Source organism: Neurospora hispaniola (assembly GCF_033458365.1).
Source record: "Neurospora hispaniola strain FGSC 10403 chromosome Unknown B0T23scaffold_4, whole genome shotgun sequence".
Lineage (NCBI taxonomy): Eukaryota > Fungi > Ascomycota > Sordariomycetes > Sordariales > Sordariaceae > Neurospora > Neurospora hispaniola.
In genome coordinates this window covers 2255986-2272427 of record NW_026944409.1, presented here as the reverse complement: position 1 = coordinate 2272427, position 16442 = coordinate 2255986, and the positions used below count along the sequence as shown (strand labels likewise).

At 53.6% G+C, this 16442-nt stretch overlaps 3 protein-coding genes across 3 annotated transcripts; all 3 read left to right on the top strand.

The window, feature by feature from the left end:
• The first annotated feature begins 372 nt into the window (after positions 1–372).
• Positions 373–1898, top strand: B0T23DRAFT_144106 (peroxisome biogenesis factor 20). Its single transcript, XM_062832412.1, has 2 exons — positions 373–686; positions 765–1898. The coding sequence occupies exons 1-2, from the start codon at positions 567–569 to the stop codon at positions 1863–1865; spliced, it is 1221 nt and encodes a 406-aa protein (XP_062692987.1). The 5' UTR covers positions 373–566; the 3' UTR covers positions 1866–1898.
• A 681-nt stretch (positions 1899–2579) lies between these two features.
• Positions 2580–4008, top strand: B0T23DRAFT_379902 (DOPA-like domain-containing protein). Its single transcript, XM_062837177.1, has 2 exons — positions 2580–3138; positions 3217–4008. Exons 1-2 carry the CDS (start codon positions 2963–2965, stop codon positions 3596–3598), a joined length of 558 nt encoding a protein of 185 aa, XP_062692986.1. The 5' UTR covers positions 2580–2962; the 3' UTR covers positions 3599–4008.
• A 1348-nt stretch (positions 4009–5356) lies between these two features.
• B0T23DRAFT_338041 (uncharacterized protein) lies at positions 5357–7907 on the top strand (the record flags this gene model as incomplete). Its single annotated transcript, XM_062835836.1, has 6 exons — positions 5357–5464; positions 5567–5911; positions 5989–6211; positions 6283–6365; positions 6430–6585; positions 6645–7907. The coding sequence occupies 6 exons, from the start codon at positions 5357–5359 to the stop codon at positions 7641–7643; spliced, it is 1914 nt and encodes a 637-aa protein (XP_062692985.1). The 3' UTR covers positions 7644–7907.
• Between the last annotated feature and the right edge of the window lie 8535 nt (positions 7908–16442).

The window sequence follows — 16442 nt, the reverse complement described above, 5'->3', positions numbered from 1 at the left end:
TGAACATGCCGTGCACATGATAGCGCGTGGCTACCCCGACGGGAATTTCGCCAGTGCCGTGGCAGCGTTCACTTGGGAAAAGTTGGGATGGAATCTCAACCAGAAGAATTATTCTACTTGTTCAAAATCAACGACGCTTTTTGTTTGCTTGCCAAAAGGAATTCTTTACGCACAGTAATCAGTCGCGTCCTTTTCGTGGTTATTCGGTTGGGCGTTGTTTATCCTTTTTTCTTGTTTCCTTCTTTCCCCTTCTCCAACTACTTTTCTCCAAATATACCGTTGAAGACTCGAGATACCGACGGGTTCGGTTACGACTATCGCGCTGTTCAAAGAACCTCGGCTTCTACTTTCGCGCCACTAATCTACACTACTTACAACTTGCAACTCTCCTTTCGCTCACTCATCCAAGTCTTCTCGCTCTACAATAATTATATACTCTCTTGAAGGACATTTTGTTCCTCACTCTTTATATATATAACCTTCTACTCTTGTATTTTCTTTCTCTAAACTTACCGTCACCCGCGCTTCTCGCCTTTTTGCTTCCAACAAGTCAAACCTCGCTCAACATGTCTGACAGCATGTGCGGCCCGTCCAACGGTGCCAAGAACCTTCTTGCGCACGCTGATCGCGACCGCACTCTTCATCAGGACCGCCTGGTCAACTCGCCCAACTCGGCTGCCGGTGCTGTATGATATGATCGCTTTCTTTTGTTTTGTCTTGTCGTAGAATACCCAACGTAACTCGGTGCTAACATCCCATCCCAGTCCTTCAGAAACCGCCCCTCCTTCGCTGCTGATGGTGCCTTTGAGACCTTTCAGCAAGCCCCTATGCTCGACGCCCCGGGTCCTTCCCTCGGCCTCGCGAATAATACGTTCCTGAACAACCCAGGCGTCCCGGCTTTTCATGCTGGTCCAGCGCCTGGTGTCTTTGGTCATGCGGTCGGAGGTGCGCCGGCTACGGCCAGTCCCATGCACTCCTCCCGTGCCGCTGCCCACGGCTGGGTCGACCAGTTCGCCAGCATGCAGCTCCGTCAGGACACAGCTCACGCGGCCCCGGCCATGTCGTCTCAAACCATGCCGGCAGCCATGTCTACTGCAACCCACAACTCCATGATGGGCTTGCAGGATGACCATATGGCCTACAACACTCGCCAGTTTGGCGGTATGGGAATGGGTGTGGGTACGGGAATGGGAATTGGAATGGGAATGTCCATGGACGATCCTTTTGTCATGCATGGCACAGCCACGAACAACTTCACCCACCAGCAGCCGCAGTTCGGCCTCACCGACCACGTCGAGTCGGCTCTGGACATCGAAGCCTTTAACAAAGCCTTTGGCGAGTACGACGAGTCTTCCTTTGAGCAAGAACTCGCTGAGTGGGCCGAGAAGGAAAAGGCCGAGAAGGCTCAGCAAGCTCAGCAGGAGTTTGAGGCTGCCGAGGCCGAGTGGATGGCGCAGCACGGTCCGAGCGCCGAGAACAACACCAAAGTCGGCCCCCCCACCGACGAGGAGATGGCCACCATCGATGCTGATCTGGAGAACCTCGCTGAAGAGATGGAAGCCAAGGAAGAAGCCGAGGCCCGTCGTCGCGAGGGCAACGAGGAGCTCGCCAAGGCAGCCAACGCCATTTTGACCTCCGTTGCCGACAACCAATCCGAGAAGTTTCAAAAGTCGACCTTCCTGGATCTGATGCGTCGCATCGGCAACAGAGAGGTCGAGGTCGATGGTGATAAGCTGGTCGACGTAGCGACTGGCGAGAAGGTCAGCACCAGCCCTTCCGACTTCGGCCCCAACGACGATGTCTCTGGCCCTTCGGATGCGAACGACAAGGGCATAGCTCCCGCTGAGCCTGCTTCTTCCGCTTGAGTTTTTCGGCACCTCAAAGTCGAGGATACCGTGTTTGGACCTTGGCTCCCTGCTGATTAAATCGATTCACTGTATGGGGACTGGGACGGCCAGTTTGATATCATTGCAGGCGCGACATCGCATCGTTACATAATTTCTCGCTTTTGTTACGGCTTTATTACGGTTTAGGGGACATCGACACGATGTTGTGTCGAGCATTCGATTTTGTTGCTGCGCATTTCCGAGCATGGACTGGTTTCCAAGGGACGTATTTTCACATTGCTGGGATAGAAGGAAAAGGTTCACATGAAGACGGAACTGTTTGGTACCAAAAGGATTTGCTTCAGTCATGGCTTGGGTCAGGTTCCGGTACCACGGGTTTGGGCATGGCGTTCAAGAAGGCCACAGGAGGCTAGGCAGGCGCACGGTTCATACTTTCTCTCACTACTTGTTACATGTCAGCATTGTTTCGGAGTATTATTACTATTACACCGGCGTAATAGGCATTTGTTATTGTACTTTAGTTTATGCTCACAACAACAAGCAGGAGGCTTATCATTCACATGATAACGTGGACTCACATAACTGATATTGGTGACACGTGTGAATACCTTGGACTGGAATTTTGGTTACTGATTTTGCTTCCCGTCGAGTCGTCATTCCCGGCCAAGTGAGCGGAGGGGGCATGAGACTCGTGGGGTCCCGTGTGCCGACTGTCCAGTCGGGATGCCGCCGTGCGGGGGTGGGGCTTCCCCGGACGGGATCGCCATTCGGCCACGGGTGGGATGATGGAATGATGCCATGCCGGGACCCCATAGCGTGGCATTCAAACGACCGCCATTATTTGTCATCCGTATTGTCACCTTCGTAATGCTTACTCATGAGGACATCACGTCGATGAAGCTATTCGGACACCATATTTGACTTCAACTTGCCCCTAAAATATTCCTCAATTACTGCCTCCAATTCACACCAAAGTTCACGCAGTAGATACTTTGAAACTCAATTTAGAAACCAACACCGACCATTCTGCTCACCTCACCCACCATCTGCTCACCTCGAACCCATTGAACCCGAGACTCTAGACGCCCAAATCAAACAACAACAACAACAACAACATGCCCTCTCAGAAACCAACCTACAAATCCCCCCTAGAAGGCTACGAAAATGCCCCTCCCCTCCCCACCGAAAAGGCCGAAGACGGCAAGAGCCTCCTCAACAACCAAACCGGCGTGCTCAGCAGCGCCTATGAAAAGTTTCCCGAGCCTCTAGATAACGGGCGACGAGGTGCCTTGTACGAGTTTATATCCCCCCTCTTCTTCCCTTTCCTTCTATAAGTCCACTAACATTCCCTTCCCCCCCTCCCCCAAAGTGACGTCCACATCTACCACCTCCCCAACCACCCCGCCCAAGCCCGCTACGCCTCCGAGCTGCACTCTCGCATCAGACACGAGTTCCCCGAGTTACGGATCTACACCTTTTGGAGCAAACCCGTCGGTCCTCACCCGATCGGCATGTTCGAAGTGAACATTTTTACGCCGGCGCAGCTTGGTGCCTTTGTGGGCTGGTTGGCGGTTTGGAGAGGACCGTTGAGTGTGTTGATTCATCCGAATACGACGGAGAAGACCCTAAGTGAGGGGGGAGAGATCAGTGAGGCGGAGAAGGAGGCGAGGAATCATACGGATAAGGCAATTTGGATGGGGAAGAAGGTGTTGCTGAATACGGATATGTTTTGGGAGGTCATGGATCGCTGAGAGTTATCTCTGGTTCGGGGATTCACATTTGGAAGTAGGGACATGAGGAGGACCTGGACCCTGGGTAGAGAACGGTTGGGTACCTACCTAAGGTACCTACCTATATGGTAGGGCGTGATGAAATAAGATACCTTACCTACCGGAAGTTTTTGGGCTGGAGACGAAAGCGTCATTGGGAGGGAAATGTTTCGGAAGGATGACAGAAGCCCTGATTCGACCACTCATTGTCTGCGATCAATATCGTGTCACTGAGTGAATGAAACTGGTTGGTGATCAGGTTTTTCCAAAATCCCAACAACTCCATCCTAATCCTCTCATACCCTACAGGCGTTCTCCTTTCTAGACAAGCACTGTTTATTAGATACTGTCCCTAAATAAATTTATAACGAGACAAACAATCTCTTCGCCTGCCTATCGGCTTGTTACATCTTCAGCCCACCGCAGTTCACTTGAGTGTAATACTAATTTAACCGCGCTGAACCACCCATACATAGGTACTATACCGTGGCGTTCCTCGGCACCCCTCAAATCATACCAAAGCCGCCCGGACACCATGCGCCATGCTTCGCATGGCTGAATATAAGCCTTTTCTTCAAGCCTTCTCTCTCCAAAACTTTCCTATTTGGGCACGTTATCTGATTGCTGTGTGTGACGCCTCAAGCGCGTCTGTTGTCGTGTACAGTTATGGAATCGTGGACGAGCTTGTTGATCTTGTCCCTTTTGGGTGTGTATAATTGTTCCGTCTTACCTCTTGGGTTGAATGGCGTGGGTCGTCGACCTGGTCGGGTGGGTGTGGTTGAGGTTTAAGCTTGGTCTTGGCGTGTTTCTAGGTATGTAGGACAGAAGACCCTGTGAACCATAACTTTTTTCTTTTTTTAATTATTTTTTATCAAGGCCTATGCCGCTGTATTCAAGATCCCGAGTTGCTGGTGGTAGATCATCAATGTACAATAGAGTGACAATATTCAGGTCATTGTTCGTGACTTAGGGGTTGTGGGACGTATGGGGCGTTGCAACTGGTTGTTGAAGGACAGCCGGTGGAAGACCGAGTAACGAATACCCTCTTCAACGCAACATTAATGTGCGAATAAGGAAGATTGGTAGGTATATCGTCGAAGATTGATCAGATACACCCAAGTTACTATTGCCAAAGTACTCCTCCTGTTGGTCACACTTCGAAAAGCTTGGTCTTCCTCCCCAGACTGGCTAAAGCTTCCTGCCGTGTGCCTGCATTTTATCTTGATTTGTTTTTTTCAGCTGGTAGGGGTCTTGCTACACCAACAAGGAGGTATCCTTTCCTGCCTCGACATCGAATTAACAACGGAAAAAAGGTAGTGTGCATAATGAGAAGGAGAGATGGACGGTTATCGTGAGCAGTTCTTGGAGGAGATGAGGGAGGGGTAAAAGGAGTTTTCGAGGAAGACGCCTTGTTAAGCGCCGATCTGGTGCCCACGCACCTTTATCGTAATTGGGAGACAGGCTTGGGTTCGTGGTTCTAATGAAGTGGCTTTTGCGGAAAATGTTCAACTTGACTTTCTTTTCTGGTCTCCCCTTCGTGTATCAACTTGACATATTCCACGCAAGTCTCTGGTGTTGTGCGGTTGAGTGGGCTCTTCTGTACCATCACTCTGCTTTGATCCCGTCCAGATTGTTCAACTCCAGCTGCCGTCCCTTTCCCAAACAGTGATACCATTTCTTCTCTGTTGCCTTCAACCTATACACTCTCGATTTCTTGAGACGGTCTTTTTCCTTAGGACGATGCGTGGCCAGCATCGATCATCCCCGCTGCCGCTCCTAGGCTTGCTAGGAGTCGCAAAAGCCGCACAAGTCGTCTACATTACCGACCTGGCGATATACAACTCCTTGGTACTTGACCTTCTTCCCCTTCATTCCTTCCAGTCTCATGAGACTGCATACCTCCTTTCTCGAAGACAATAGAGCTGATGATTTCCCATATGTTGTAATAAGGCACCATGCGCCCAAACCGCCATCTCCTATAACGTCCAAGGCCAAACCCGCGATGCCTGTCCCGCCGCAGTCGGGGAACTCCAAGGCTGCGTCTGCACCAAGAACAACAACTTCGCCGCCATCAAGTCCGATGTCTCCAAGTCCGTCAACTACTATTGCGGGTCGACGGCCACTGAGGACCAAGCGTCGGCGGGGACAGTGCTCAGCGCGTATTGCAGCCAGGACAAGCTGCCGGAGTTTCCGCAGCCATCAGTTCCGGTGACGCAGTACATTACTGATGTTCCCGAGGTGGCTGCGTTAGCGCCTTGTGCGTTTAGTGCGCTTGGATATGCCGTCAGGGCAATGGTTAGTTGGGAAACCGGGAGCCTCTGGACGTTTTCTTCGACCAGGCGGTAACGATACTGATTTGAATGTCCTCGCAGGGACGCGAACGATGCCCCTCGGACTTGGCAGCCTATGCCACCTGCGCTTGCCAAAAGAACCAGAACTCTCTGCTGGCGAGCCAGCTCATTAACTCGTCAGTCAAGTACTACTGCGAAGGCCACACAGCCGATGTCTCGTCAGCCCAGGGAATGTGGTCGGCGTGGTGTAAGCTGAATGAGGGCACTTCAGCATTTCCTAAGCCGAGTAACCCTCCCGGTGATAGTAAGTTTGACAGTGATGGATATACACTTTTGGCTATAGTTTGGATGGCTGATGGAGCACTTGTTGGGAAGTGACGTACTATATCAAGGACCTGCCGCAGTATAGCTCATTGGCCAATTGTGCTGCTTCGGCGGTATCCTATGCTGTTCAAGGGGTAAGAACAACATGCGGTTTCTTGTGTAAGATCGTGTTCCTATGCTGACACTTTAGTGAAATAGCAAGCCCGTGAGCTGTGCCCTGACGGGCCTCAGGCACTTGCATCATGTGTCTGTCTCAAAGACCAAATGCTTGGTCTGGTGACAAGTTCCATCACCGCGAGCGTCAAATACAGTTGTGGTGTAACAGCAACTGACGATATCTCATCTGCAATGGCTGTAAGTGCATGAACTCTCAATCATTGTCCAAACGTCTCGTGGCTAACGATCCACAACAGGTCCTGGACTTGTACTGCAATGCTGCCAACAACAAGCTCGTCGCAAATGGAGTTACCGCCTCGGAATCCCAAGCAGACCCGACTCCAACAGCCCAGAGTGGCAGCAGAGCCAACGGTGGTGCCCAGGCTACGGCCAGCAGCGGAAGTGGCTCAAGGTCTGGCTCCGGCTCCGGTAGCAATTCCGGTGATGACAGTACGGGAGGGGCCAATGACGGCGGCAAGGGGAGCGGCAACACAGGCAAAAAATCCTCCAATACGGGGGTTATTGCTGGCGCCGTCATTGGCGTTCTCGTTGGCCTGGGCATCATTGCCGCTCTTCTGTTCTTCTTCATCCGCAGGTCAAAGCAGCGTGAAAACATGGAGCAGACCAATTCCTCGAATGCCATCCATGATGTCCTTGCCGGGGAAGGCAAGCCCGAACTTGCTGGCAATCCTATTGTTGGCGGCGCTGCTACTGCTGCTGCTGCTGCTGCTGCTGCCGCCGCCACCGTCCCGCCCTCGCCGCCAAGTCGTTCCGCAAGCATGCTCAAGGACGGAACCAGAGTCAATAGTGTGTCCCCAGTGTCGGCTGGTGCGGGCGGATTTCCCCCTCCCCAGTTGACGGCCGAACTCCAAGGTCAAGGACCGCCGCATCCGCTCAATAGCACCGAGCTTCACGGCCAGACGCCTGCGTACCCTCCAATGCCGAACACTGCCGAATTGCACGCACCGTATGGTGTACCACAGAACCCATCGCAACCGTTGGGTCAAGGTCCTTTGTCAGTTTCTCCGATGTTGAGCAATGCCTCGGAGCTCCAGGGAAGTGGGGGAATGTATCCAGGCCCGAATCGGCAGGAGTTGCAAGGCCAGGGGACGCCTCCCCAGTTTATGTCGAACAGGCACGAGATGATGGGACCACAGCGGCCGGTTGAACTACAGCCGACGGCGTGGCAGTCAGGTCCGGTGCTGGGATATCATGAGATGGATGGGCATGGAAGAGGAAGTGGTGGGCAGCCTTGATCACGGAAGCCGGGGGAGCTGGGGGTAGCATCCATGTTCACAAGGGAGCCTCAAGCTCCATGGCTCTACCAGGGCATCCTCTACCTTGACCGAGGATTCGACTTGCTGCTTATTGAGCCAAATGCTAGTAAAGATGGAAGTTTTCATGATGAGAAGTGTAAATGCTGAGTGAATGGCCTCGTCAACCGGTCCAGTGGAAGTACTGTAGAGAGTCTTGTTCCTTTCATGTCGAGAACTGTGGATCTGTGATGTTTGGGAGAAGTGACTTCCTTTCACTACAGGTCCAACAACGAGAAGTACTGAAGTTGGAAAGTCCAAACGCACAGACAACATCAGAAAGTGCGTGCTATGTACAGAGATGCTCTAACAGGTGGAGACGGGAGGTAGGTAGGTAGGTACCTCTACCTGGAAGACAGCGGCCCCACAGAAGCTTTTCTAGCTGGATCGCTCCCGTCACCCTGCTGCCCGGCCAGCGCGACACTTTGGCGCTAACCCAAAGCAGTCGCAGGTGTTGGGGAATGGAGGTCGCAGTGCACCACTCAAACAGTGCAGCCCCGTCACTCCAACCAACCTAGCAAGACTGGCCTGCAGCGGGCACCTCCAGCTGCGACTTTCAATCGACTTGGTGGCAGCGTCAAAGAAATCCCACAACGAAACCAACCAACACTTGGACTCACTTCTGCATCACCACTGCGCTCCCGACCACCCCGAGGCCATCCACCTTCGCGACTCTCCTTTTTTTTATTTCCAGCGACAGCAGCGTCCCCAAGTCGACCTGACATCTGTTACGTCTATTCTTCAATCGACTCTTCGTCGCGTGTTTCGTGTGTGTGTGTGTTCGCGGTCTCGCCCATTCATGCACCGCTGAGCCGTTGCTCCCAAGATGGCGGCGGCCGAGGTGGACGTGGCCTATCTCTCGACCCAGGTCGGCGTACCTGAGCCCGATCTGAACACGGCTCTTACCGAGCCGACTCCAGACCTGGTCAAGACCATATTCCAGGCTGTGATAGCAAAGATCCGTGCCCTCGAAGAGGACAAGTTCCAGCTGGGCATTGAGCTTGAAGGCGCCATCCGAAGCTCAGAGTCGCGCTGTGAGCAGTTCAAGGCCACCACCGACAAGGCTCTCAAGGAAGTTGACGAGCTCCGTCAGAAACTACAAGATGAAGGCAAGTCCATCCTTTCCCCCCTCCACCTAAGCCTCGCCGCGCCCTGCTGCTAACACGTCTGGGTCGCACAGAGACCAAACGGCGGTCTATAGAAAACGAGCTACAGACGCTCAAGTCGTCGGGATCGACTTCCCTTTCCGAAATTGAGACCCTCCGTGCACGCATTGCCTCGCTCGAGACTTCGAATCGCGAAACCCTGGCCATTGTCGACTCCAAGACCCAGGCCAACGCCACCCTTGCCGAGGAGCTCCAAACCCAGCACAAGAAGATCCTCAAGTTGAACCAGGAGGTTACGTCGCTCAATCAGGCTGTACAGACCGCGCAGACGGCCGCCAATTCCGCAAAGTACCGTGAGGAGGCCTTGAAGCAGGAACTGGAGCACGCGAAACGCACCAACGACTGGCTGGACAACGAGCTCAAGACCAAGAATGCCGAGGCGATCAAGTTCCGCAAGGAGAAGGGTGCTCGCATCGCCGAGCTGCAACGCCTAAACGAGGACGCGAACTCGACCATTGAATCACTCACTAGAAGTGAGCAGGTTCTCCGCAAGCGACTCCAGGAGGCACAGGACAAGGCCGAGGAGACCTTGACAAAGGTCCAGCAACTCCAGGAAGCCGCTGCCCGTACCGAAGAGGGTTTCAAGCAGGAGCTCGAGTCCGCCAAGCGTCTTGTTGAGCTCAAGGATCAACAGTCGGAGACTCACCGTAACCGCTTGAAGGAGGTCGAGTTGAGGTTGGAGCAGATCAAGGATGATCACGCCAACGAGATCAGACGCATCAGACGCGAGCTCGAACAAGAAAAGGAGGATCACGCACAGACGGAGCAGCGCGCTCAGGAGTTGCAAAATGAAGTCGACCGCATCAAGGCATCCGGCGATCTTCGCGGTAGATCTCCCGGCGCTGGACCACAAACCCCCAAGGGTGACGGCTCCTTTGCCGCTACTCGCGCGGGATCTCCCTTCGGTACCCCGCTCTCCATCCGCGGTAGAGCCGGCCAGCGTGCTACCGATGCTCTTGAGGAGCTTTACAACGTCAAGGGTCAGCTTGCTGGTGAGAAGAGGCGCTGCAAGAAGCTACAGGAAGAACTTGACGATGCTGTTGCGATGCTGGAAGCGAAGATGCCTGAAATCGACGAGCTTAATGCCGAGTCGGAACGTCTCAAGAATGAAACGATTCAAATGTCACAACTCCTCGAGCAGTCTTACGAGGAGCGCGACCTTGCCGTCAAGACCCAGAGGAAGGCCGAGGCAGCTGCAGCTACGGCTCAAGCTGAGGTCAAGATTCTTCGCGGGCAGCTACGCGATTTGAGCACTCAAGTCCATGTCCTCTGCTTCAACATTCATGCGCAGGAGAAGGGTCTCGATAAGCTGACCGAAGAAGAAGCTGCCAAGTTCGAAAGGCTCAAGAGGGGCCAAGTTACCGAAAATGCCCTTGACGACATGTCGGACACTCACCAGTACATTACCGAGAAGTTCGTCGCTTTCACAAACATCTACGAACTGCAGGAGAAGAACCAGGAGCTCCTGCGTGTGGTTCGCGACCTTGCCGACAAGATGGAGAACGAGGAGGCAATGGCTGAAAAACAGCAAGCAGCCCAGGATCATGAGGAGGTCCAGCAACTTCGTCTTGTTGTCACGACACTTCAAGATGAGGTCAAGTCGATTACGGTCCGCATGAAGAGCTACATGACGGAGAGAGACATGTTCCGTCGCATGCTCCAACAGCGAGCCAATCCTGCCGAAATTCGCGCTGCCCTGGGCGAGGATGTAAGCCAACGAGAAGTTCTCACTAGTATCGAGCAAAACTCCACCGAAGATGCAGACCTCGCCGCGGCCTATAGGGAGCTACAGGCGCAATACGACTCTTATCGAAACGACCAGACGACTGAACGGAAGTCTCTCAAGGAGCAGATCGACAAACTGTCTTCGGAGAAGGGCTCGCTTCAGGCTGAGATTGCCAAGGTCTCCAGCCAGCTTACGCTCGCTACGGAACGCTACAGCATGCTGGAATCCAATTTCAAGGCAGCCCAGAGTGAGAATCAGCAGCTACAGAAGAGAAATCAGGCCTTGTCCGAGTCTGGTGTTAAGCAAGATTTGCGGGTACAGCAGATTGCTGAGGACTTGGTTGAGGCTCGTGGCTTGGCTGAGAGTCTCCGCAGCGAGAATGCCAACCTCAAGGCGGAGAAGAACTTGTGGAAGACGATTCAAGAGCGTTTGAGCCAAGACAACGAGAGTCTTGCACAGGAGAAGGCAAGGCTTAACACTCTGTTGACCAATCAGCAATCCCTTCTCAACGAACGCGAACTCAGCGAGTCCGAGGCAAAACGCAGACAACAAACCCAGATCGACGCCCTTGAGGCTGAACTCTCCACTACTAAGCGCAAGCTTTCTGAGGAGATGGACGAGAGCAAGAAGATTCAGCTCAGGAAAGAGTTCGACGCCCAGCAATACCAGAAACGCATTGATGAGCTCACTACGATGATCAGCCAGGTCAAGGAGGAGAATGTGGCCGCCAAGACTACTCGTGATCATCTTCAGGCACGTGTCAGTGAACTCGAGGTCGAGCTTCGTAACGCCCAAGAACGTGCCGACCGTCTCCGTCCCCTGCCAACAGCCAGGGCGCAGCATGCTGAGCAGGGATCTGCCGAGGATGATTCTCAGGCTCGTATTGAAGAGCTCGAGAATGAGGTCCAGGATCTTAAAAACAACATCGACTTGCTCAACGCGCAGCTTGAGAATGCCAAGCAACAATGTGATAACTTCAAGCAGCTCAGTCGCGAAATGGAGGAAGAACTCACGAGCGCGAACGAGACCCAAGAGCAATACCGACAACAGATGGATGCGGATCTCGCAGCCAAGGAGAGCAAGATCAACGAACTGCAGCAGCGCGTTGAAGGGCTTACAGTCGAACTGGGCAACTCCAACAGCGAGCTTAACATGCTCCGCGATTCCCAGGCCGATGTCGCTCGCAAGTTTGAAGACAAGGAGCGCATGCTCAACAGCGAAATTGCTCGCTTGAAGGACGAGGAGGAAAGATACAAGGAAACCTTCAAGTTCCATCAGCAAGACTTGCGAGCTCAGGCTGAAATTGCCACCAAGGCCCAACAGGATTACGAACAAGAACTTGTTAAACACGCAGAAGCAGCTAAATCGCTTCAGCAGCTTCGGGAAGAGCACAATCAGCTCAAGACTTATTCAGCTCAATGGAGGGCTGAGGCTGAGTCGGCCAAGCTTTCTCTGACACAGAGTGAACAATCTTGGGAGGAGCGGAGACAGCAGCTTGAACAAGAGATCGCTGAAATCAAGGCAAGGAGGGACGACCTCACTGCGCAGAACAAACTCCTACATCAACAGCTCGATGGCGTTACCTCTCAGATCAGCGCTTTGCAGCAAAGGCGTTCCGCGATGGATGAAACCGCCGAAGGCACACAGATTTCGGCCAATGACACTGCTGTTGAAGGTCTTCGGGAACTCAACAACTACCTGCGTCGCGAGAAGGAGATCCTTGAGGTACAGTTTGATCTCAAGGTTCAAGAAGCGAAGAGGCTTCAGCAGCAGCTCGAGTATTCTCAATCACAGCTCGATGAAGCACGTCTCAAGCTTGATCAGGAGCGTCGCTCTCAAGCTGACAGCGCCCGAAACTCACTTACCCACAAGGAGTTGATGGATAAGCTGAACGAGCTCAACCTGATCCGTGAGAGCAATGTCACTCTCAGGAACGAGAACCTGCGAATCCAGGCGCAGCTTGCGATGAAGAATCGAAAGATTGAAGACCTCGAAAACAGAATCCAGCCCTTGGAAGCCCGGATTTCTGAGCTCGAACTCGACAAGTCTTTCAAGGAGGCCGAGGTCAAGCAACTGCAGGAAGCTCGCGATGGCCTACAGAAGAGAATTGAGTCTATCCTCAGCAAGTACGGCCAGGCTGACCCTCAGGAAGTCGAGCAGCTCAAGGCCTCGGTCGAGAGCCTGCAAGCTGAGCGTGAAGCTTTCAAGCAGACAGAAGCCGCGCTTGAAGAGAAGCTCAAGGAAGCTGAGACGAACCTGGAGACTGAGCGGACCAACTGGAAGAACATGCGGGCCCGACTTGCAGAGGACTTCAAGACCCGCTTCGGTAACGTCAAGACTCAGCGTAACGAGCTTCTTGCTGAGAAGCAAGCGCTTCAGACCACCCTGGATGCTGCTAATGAACGGTTGTCGGCCGTTGAGAAGGATCTGGAGTCGGCAAGACAAGATCTGGCCAACTTGCAGGCGCAAAACACGCAGCTTCAGGAACAGCACGCGCAGGCTGCAGCGGCAGCTGCAGCGGCGTCTGCAGAACAGACTGTTTCGGCCGTTCCTGTGGCCGCTCCTGCAGAACAAGACCCCCAGCTTCTGCAGCAGCTGGATGCGCTTAGACAAGAATTAGAATCAGTCAAATCAGAGAAGGCCACGCTTGAGACCGAACTCGAAAGCCTCAGGGCCGAACTAGCGACGGCGATCGCTGAACGCGACGAAGCGCGCGCAGAGGTCGCACGCCTACAGTCTTCTACGCACGGTACTGACACCGAGATGCAAGATGTTGAGGCCCCGGCTCAGCCTGCTTCTGCTCCAGCACCTGCTCAAGAAGGCACCGGCCTCCCAGATGAGGAACGGAAGGCGTTGGAGGAGAGAATTGCGGCTGCGGAGGCGAAGGCTGCCGAGTTCGAGGCCAAGGCCAAGGACCTGGAAGAGCGTGCCGATGCCATTGTCAAGCAGCGTTCTGAGAAGATGAAGACTGCGCTGAACAAGAGGCTGGCGGAGTCGAAGGAGGCCATGGAGAAGCAGACGCAGGACGAGAGACAGAAGTTGCAGGCTGAATACGATCTCAAGCTCCAGCAAGAGCTCGCGATCCTGAAGGCCGAGCAGCAGAGCGGCGTGTCTCAAAATGGCGTGCCGGCGACACCGGCGAAGCCTCCCACTGCCCAAAATGCACAGACCCCAGGTGCCGGTACTCCTGGTCTCCCGGATCTCGCCAATCTTACCGATCAGCAGACTCGCGAGCTCATTAGCTCTAACCAAGTCATTATGGGTATTATTAAGAGTAATGTCAAGAAAAATATCGCCGCAGAGTCCAAGAAGGTCCGCGAAGAATTGGAGGTGGTCGTCAAGGCGGAGTATGAGCAAAAGATCGCCTCAGCGAAGGAGCAAGCGGCTGCTCTTACCGAGAAGAAATCTGCCCTCCGGCTTAACATGCTCGACCGACAGCTCAAGACCGAGAAGGCCAAGACGGCTGTCGTTGAGACCGCAGCAAAGGAAACGCCGCAGAAACCCGTTGTCGAAGTATGGGAAGTTGCAAAGGTTGCTAAGCCGGCTGCCCCGCCTCCGGCACCACCGGCGGCCACACCGCCCGGCCCCCTGAGTATGTCCCACCGTGCCCGCGAATCAATGACCAAGTATACTAATGATGGTTCAGACGCCGCTGCTGTAGTAGTTAAACCTGCTCCTGGAGAGGAGACCAAGCCTCAGATCACCCCGACTCCTGCCAACAAGGCGGCGCCCGCTCCGGCCAGGCAAGGCTCTATTGTAGGTGGACAGGTCGTTGGTAATCCCTTTGGTCAGCCTGGAGCGATTCAATCCCCGGTAACTTCGCAGCCACCTGCCAATCCTTTCGGTGCCGCGCCCCAGCAGCAACAGAACGCGCAACCACAGCAACCACCAGCCACAAACCCCTTTGGTGCTCCACAAGCGCAACAGCCTGGTCAGCAACAGCCTGGCCAACAACAGCAACAAGGGGGCCAGTTCCCTGGTGGTCAGCAGCAACAGAACCAGAACCAACAGGGTAACCGTACCGGCATCCCAGTTACTGCTAGAGGAGGCGCGAATAACGCTCGTGGTGGACGTGGCGCATACGGGGCCCAAGGCCGCGGCGGTCAGGGGCCACGCGGTCGCGGTGGCTTTGGTGGACGTGGCGGAGCCAACGCCGCCCAAGGAGGTGGCGGTATGAATCCCCATGCCGGCGAGTTCCAACCCGGTCAGCAAGCCGCTGGCAACAAGCGGCCTAGAGGTGACGGAGAGGGAGGAAACCAAGGAGGGCCCAAGAGAGCTCGTGGTGGGGCCAACGTGGGTGGCGGCGGTGGAGGTGCCGGGGGAGGAGCAGGAGTAGGAGCGGCGGGAGGAGGAGGAGGCGGAAACGCGGGTCCCGGTGCCGGTGCTGCTTAGAAAGAGATAGTAACTAGGAGGCGTGATCCGGTAATCTCCTTGGAGGAAACGGAAGAGGGCATTTTGAGAATGGTATGGCTGGATGGGGATTATGTCAAGTTGAAGCTTAAAGTGAATAAGGAAAATGGCAAAAGCAGTGGTTATGTATGGGATCAACTTGTTGATAATAAGACTTCGTCACAACAGAGCTTTGAGCTACACGCTTCTGCGAAACGGGCGGTTATTGCGAGCGTGGAAGATGAAAGAAAATTGAGGAAAACAATACAGGAGACCGTGGATTGTGTCATGCCTTATTGGTCTGCTGCTGCTGGAGATGGAGAAAGGGAGAAGTGGCATAGGGGTTTGGCTTGACGTGTGCGATAACGGATGGATGGATGGATGGGCTACAAGGCTTTTTTTTTTTTTTTTTTGGCCTTATTCTTTACTTGCTTCTGTATTAGTATCGCTGTCATTGTCATCATGAGTATCCCCGGCTTGTCTTGTGGCAAGTGGTGTGTGTTTAGAGCTTTCTTTCTACAGTCGGCATGTTACTTTGTTGTCTTTGAAAAGTTTAGCTGGTGGTTGAGAATGTATAGCTGTGTTTCTCTAAGAAGAAACATCGATTGCTTAGCGGTCATCAAACTTTACAGCATTCAAGTATATCCGCACCTCACAAGATGCGCGGACAAGATAGTCGTCCACTTCGCTGTTGGAAGACTTTGTTGACTCGAGCCAACGGCCCACTTGGCTATAGGTACAAAAGCGAGTGAGGGAGGTCCAAGTTCCAGGAAGGCAGTCTTCAGATACCGAACTCTTGTACCGCAATTATAAGTAGAATCATGTCAGTTTTTCCTTTCCGTCAGTTCTTCCGAAAATGGTCTACTGCTCGCTCGCTGGCATTGCGATTCGCGGTTCTTGCTCTTGAGAGCATCCCCATGTCTTCATGTAAAGTATTATCATTTAGTGGATTTCCTTACGAGAACCATCTGGGGGGGGCAGCCACTTTTGCGCATGTGATTGTCCAAGTCTGTTCATCATACCAAACCTTTCCAAACTTCCTCAAGAGTTTATGATATCTATGTCCACCGAAATCCGTCCAGATGCTCAATGAATGAACAGCCTGCCACCACACAGAATGAAGTCCGACTGAATACCAGCCCGTTCGGGTGCCGTAGCCTGCCTGTCCATCCCCATCCCCAATGTAGCATCGAATGGACACTCATCCACCCTTCATCCACGTAGCCCCCCCCCCCCCCCTCCGCCTCTTTGGCCATGCCCGCCATTCTGCGTGGTTCTTCCAACGGCCGGGGGAAGGCAGACCATCAAGGTTCTGTAGGCTACTGCATGATAAGGGCTCGGCAAGTCCGAAAAAAAAAACGTTCAATTTGATCCATGACAACGGAAACGGTTGGGCTGGGTACTATGGGCGGACGTGTGTGTGGTGAGTGGCTGTTGACAGTCTTGACTCGAATTTGCTGC

Coding starts and splice junctions, on each gene's coding strand:
- B0T23DRAFT_379902 (XM_062837177.1), top strand. CDS start 2,963: ATGCCCTCTCAGAAACCAACCTACAAATCCCCCCTAGAAGGCTACGAA. Junction 3,139..3,216: donor AACGGGCGACGAGGTGCCTT/GTACGAGTTTAT, acceptor CCTCCCCCAAAG/TGACGTCCACATCTACCACC.
- B0T23DRAFT_144106 (XM_062832412.1), top strand. CDS start 567: ATGTCTGACAGCATGTGCGGCCCGTCCAACGGTGCCAAGAACCTTCTT. Junction 687..764: donor CCAACTCGGCTGCCGGTGCT/GTATGATATGAT, acceptor ATCCCATCCCAG/TCCTTCAGAAACCGCCCCTC.